Source organism: Solanum dulcamara, chromosome 12 (genome assembly GCF_947179165.1).
Source record: "Solanum dulcamara chromosome 12, daSolDulc1.2, whole genome shotgun sequence".
NCBI classification, from domain to species: domain Eukaryota; kingdom Viridiplantae; phylum Streptophyta; class Magnoliopsida; order Solanales; family Solanaceae; genus Solanum; species Solanum dulcamara.
The window spans coordinates 54,170,508-54,175,329 of record NC_077248.1 but is presented as its reverse complement, the minus strand read 5'-3'; the positions used below and the strand labels follow the sequence as shown (position 1 = coordinate 54,175,329).

At 31.3% G+C, this 4,822-nt stretch overlaps 1 protein-coding gene across 1 annotated transcript; it reads left to right on the top strand.

Moving 5' to 3' along the window:
• The first annotated feature begins 1,863 nt into the window (after positions 1 to 1,863).
• LOC129876576 (nicotine N-demethylase CYP82E3-like) lies at positions 1,864 to 4,595 on the top strand. The gene is made up of 2 exons (XM_055952044.1): positions 1,864 to 2,871; positions 3,862 to 4,595. Exons 1-2 carry the CDS (start codon positions 1,936 to 1,938, stop codon positions 4,486 to 4,488), a joined length of 1,563 nt encoding a protein of 520 aa, XP_055808019.1. The 5' UTR covers positions 1,864 to 1,935; the 3' UTR covers positions 4,489 to 4,595.
• Positions 4,596 to 4,822: the final 227 nt, after the last annotated feature.

Sequence of the window (4,822 nt, the reverse complement as noted above, 5' to 3'; positions counted from 1 at the left end):
GCGTAGGAAATCAGAAAGTAAAAAAGAAAACAAAAGAATAATGCACAAAATAAGTGCCACAACAAATATTAATACACATTGGAAAAAAACTAAGCGATACGTAAATCATACTAATAGAAGTACAACAACACTCGATTACCTACCAACCTAATCCTCGACCTGCATACCTTCATATATATCTAAGATCATTTCCTCAATCAACTGAAGTTGTGTCATGTCTTATCTAATCATCTTCCTCTTGCTCTTCTTCGGCCGACCTCTATATACCTCTCCTAATTCCTGATACAACCAACCTTTCTCACCTTTTCGCTGATGCATCTTTGCATCTCTTTTTCGCATGTTTGAATTATTTTAGTCTCGCTTTATTTATCTTATCCTCCACGGATGTCATTCTCACCTTGTCTCGTATAATTTAGTTATTAATATATATCTCCTAGTATTCTCTCATATCTATTTTTGCATCATTATCTCCACTATTTTCAATTCTCTATGAGAGCATTTTTGATGACCAACAATCTATGTCTTTCTCTGATAGAATAATATTGATCTGACCATCATTTGGTAGAACTTACTTTAGTGACGCGGATTTGGCCAATGATCATCGGTTGCTTACCATCTACAAGCCCATATTCTGGTGCATATTCATTGGACGTCGATTAAAAGAATTTGTGGGCCCAAATAAATTGACAGCCACAATATTGTGTTATGAATATATTTAAATAAATTTCTTTTCATCGTATATAAGTTAAATTGAGAGGAGTATAAATTAATCTTTACACTATTCAAGATCACTGCACTCACATCACCCTCTCCCCCTCACACAGTCCAATATTTCACGTGGATCCATAATAATTTTCAAAATCAGATGCTATCCTGGACATAAACGTCCACAGGGATAATAATATCATGTCATGAGATTGTTCACTTCTGCATTTCATAATGAGTGTTATTTTTAATTTCTATTTTTAAAATTAGATTTTTATTCTTACCTTCTAACTTTTTGACATAAAATCCATTTGGATGAGCTTAAAAAAAATAACTTTTATGTATAAAGTGTTTTTAGAACTTTAAAGTGCTGAAAGTTATTTTTATAAATAAGCAGTTGAGTGTTTGGATAAAAGTGCTTAAATGAGAAAAATTATGTGAATTTTAGGGTTAAAAGAATAAAAAAGATAGTTTGGGAATTTAGTTAAAATATAAGAGATATAAAGGTAATTTTCATGGTCAAAGAAACTGACTTTAAGCACTTAGAAAAAAAAAGTTAGGAATCCTAATTTTTCATTTTTGACTGACTTTAAGAACTTTCTGGCTTAAAGTTAGCATTAGGCAAACACGTCCAAAAGCTGAAAAGGGGCTTTAAGTTGGTTTTGACCAACTTAAAGCCAATCCAAACAGGCTCATATTAATAAAAGATAATTATTATTTTTTATATTTGACTTTTAATATTAATTATTTATTTTCTAAATCATTTATTAAGATGTAATACTAAACATTTGTTATTAAGAATAATGTAGTAAAATAGTCATATCAATCATTGTATCCTTAATGAATGTGTTAAATTTAAATATAATAAGTAAAAGTGAATAAAGAGAGTATTATTTATTTTCAAAATTGTTTAATTCAATCATTTTAATACAATCAATGAAATAAGTTGTCCTACCTAAAAAATAAAATTATAAAATATCTTAAATTCATAAGATATTGAGTCGAGGGTCTTTCGGAAACAGCCGTCCTACATTGGTAGGAATCAGGTCTGTGTACATTCTATCCTCCCCAGACCCCACGATGTGGGATTTCACTGGGTTGTTGTTGTATCTTAAATTCATAAGATATTCTTATTTATTCCATCCACTCACCAAATAACGCACGCTATTAACAATTTTTCGTAATATCTTCCTCAGTCTAGCTCTTCCTTCTGAGTTAGTTGCTGAACTAATGGATTGTCATTTTTCTTCCCATTTACAAGCTATTTTTGGCATTTTAGTCTTTCTATTCTTTCTCATATTCTTACGGAGAAGAAACACAGTTACTTCCAAAAAATTAGCCCCTAAAGTCCCCGGAGCATGGCCTATCATTGGCCATCTCCGTCTACTCAATGGTACAGATAAAAATGTCCCATTTGCTAGGACTTTAGGGGCATTTGCCGATAAATACGGACCTATTTTCACATTGAGAATGGGGATGTACCCCTACTTGATAATCAGCAATTGGGAAGCAGCTAACGATTGTCTTACTACTCATGATAAAGATTTCGCTGCCCGTCCAACATCGATGGCTGGCCAAAGCATTGGTTATAAGTACGCGAGATTTCCTTATTCTAATTTTGGTCCTTATTATAATAAAGTGCGCAAGCTAGCCTTAACACAAATACTCTCAAGTACTAAACTCGAAAAACTGAGGCATATACGTGTCGTTGAATTGGAAGATAGCATCAAAGACTTGTATTCTTTGACACAAGTAAATAAGAATGAAGTGAACATGACTCGATGGTTTCATCAATTGACTTTAAACATAATTGTTAAGACCATATGTGGGAAAAGATACAACAACATAGAGGAGGATGAGGAAGCAAAGCGTTTTAGAAAGGCTTTTAAAGGGATCATGTATGTTGTAGGACAAATTGTTTTGAATGATGTAGTGCCATTTCCATTGTTCAAATATTTTGATTTCCAAGGGCATATAAAATTGATGAAGAATATATATAAGGACTTGGATTCTATTCTTCAAGGTTGGTTAGAGGATCATATGAAGAAAAAGGATGTGAACAACGAAGATCAAGATGCCATAGATGCCTTGCTTAGGGCCACACATGTTAATGAATTCAAATGCTATGGTTATTCTCAGGCCACCGTCATCAAGTCAACTGTCTTGGTAAGTTTATGTTGCCATTGTTGTTTACGCTCCCCTTCACTTTTACTTGTCTGTTATATCAAAAATATATTTTTATTTTTACTTGTCATTTTTAATCTGTCATGAAACATAAATTTTTAGTCTAAAATGAATAAGTAAAAGTGAGCAAAGAGAGTAATTTTGTACTCCCACACAGTGTGAACCTATTTAATTTAAACGACATGGAATTTAAGAAAAAAATGAAGTGTTTATGTCATAGTACTCTGATAAATTCCTCCATCTTAATTTAAGTACTCTTTTGAGGGAATAATATTTATATGACTATTTTTGAGATATATAATTAATTAAATAAAAATGTATCCTCTTCAATAGCTAAGTTTTTAAATGAAATGATCACATACTTCAACATAATATCGAAGAAGATAGAGATCTTGAGGTCAAATCTCAGTGTTATCCATTATTAAAAAAGAAGAAGAGAATTTTCACATATTTAGCCCATTAAAAAAGAATTAAAATTGCCTATAAAAAGGCGTATCGAAAATATAATTAAGTACTTAAAATTATAATCTCTAGCCATTTAAAACTTTAAATTAGATAATCACACACTTCAATAATTTAAAACTTTAAATTGGATAATCACATGCTTTAATAATTATTCATAAGAGATAAGACAAACTTGTGGTTTAAGATATTTCATTCCATTTAAGATATATATAACATTTAAGATATTTCAAATTAGAAAGATTCTCTTTTTGGAACATATTAAAAGGGAACTACATCAGATAAACAGGAAAGTGAGTACCTATTTAATACACATTTAGGAAAATATTCCCAAAAACTATGTCTAAATTAAGCACTACGACTGTCCATTATGCTTACACTTTTTTTTTCGTCTTACATGTATTAACTGATGATGCATTTCTACAATATTTTTCACTCCATCTTGGGTTTCATTGTAATTAGCATTTATTTTCCTAACTATTGCAAATTAAATAATGTATATATATGTAGAGTTTGATCTTGGATGGCTCAGACACAACAGCTGTTCATTTGATATGGATAATGTCCTTATTGCTAAACAATCCGCGTGCTATGAAACAAGCCCAAGAAGAGATAGATACAAAAGTAGGTAAATCGCGATGGGTTGAAGAAAGTGACATAAAAAATTTAGTGTATCTTCACGCTATCGTTAAAGAAACGTTACGCTTATATCCACCTGTTCCTTTACTCTTACCACATGAAGCAGTGCAAGATTGTAAAGTGGCTGGTTACGACATCCCAAAGGGTACTCGTTTGTATATCAATGCGTGGAAAATACATCGAGATCCTAACATTTGGTCAGAACCTGAAAAATTCATGCCCGAGAGATTTTTGACAAGCAAAAGAAGTGTAAATGCTCATGGTCAATATTTTGAATTTATTCCATTTGGTTCTGGTAGACGATCTTGTCCCGGGATAAATTTTGCAACCTTAGTAACACATTTGACTTTTGCTCGCTTGCTTCAAGGTTTTGATTTTAGTAAATCATCGAATACGCCAATAGACATGACAGAAGGCGTAGGCATTACCCTGCCTAAGGTAAATCGAGTGGAAGTTCTAGTTACGCCTCGTTTGTCTTCTAAGTTTTATGTATTTTGAAAGTGTAGATTTATCAGGCATGGGTTGAATAATTGATGTTTTAATCTGTTTCTAATATTTTTTGTTACTTGAATAAGTGTGTAATTTCATATAAATGCAAGACTGATTATTGACTTCTAATCTTCCCATGCTATCTTTAACCTTTTTTGTCTTTTGATTTAATAATGAGACTTTGTTAAATACTTTCTCTATTCATCTTTACTTGTTCACTATACTACTTTGAGATATCCAATAATATTTTTCCAATTTATAAAATCAATAATTAATTTATCATGGCGTGTCTATTTTATCTTTGCTATTAAATATTAGTCAAATTTCAATGTTTAGATGATAA

Excerpts from the sequence above, each read along its gene's own strand:
- LOC129876576 (XM_055952044.1), top strand. The coding sequence starts at position 1,936 with ATGGATTGTCATTTTTCTTCCCATTTACAAGCTATTTTTGGCATTTTA. Across the intron at positions 2,872-3,861 it reads TCATCAAGTCAACTGTCTTG|AGTTTGATCTTGGATGGCTC; the intron begins GTAAGTTTATGT and ends ATATATATGTAG.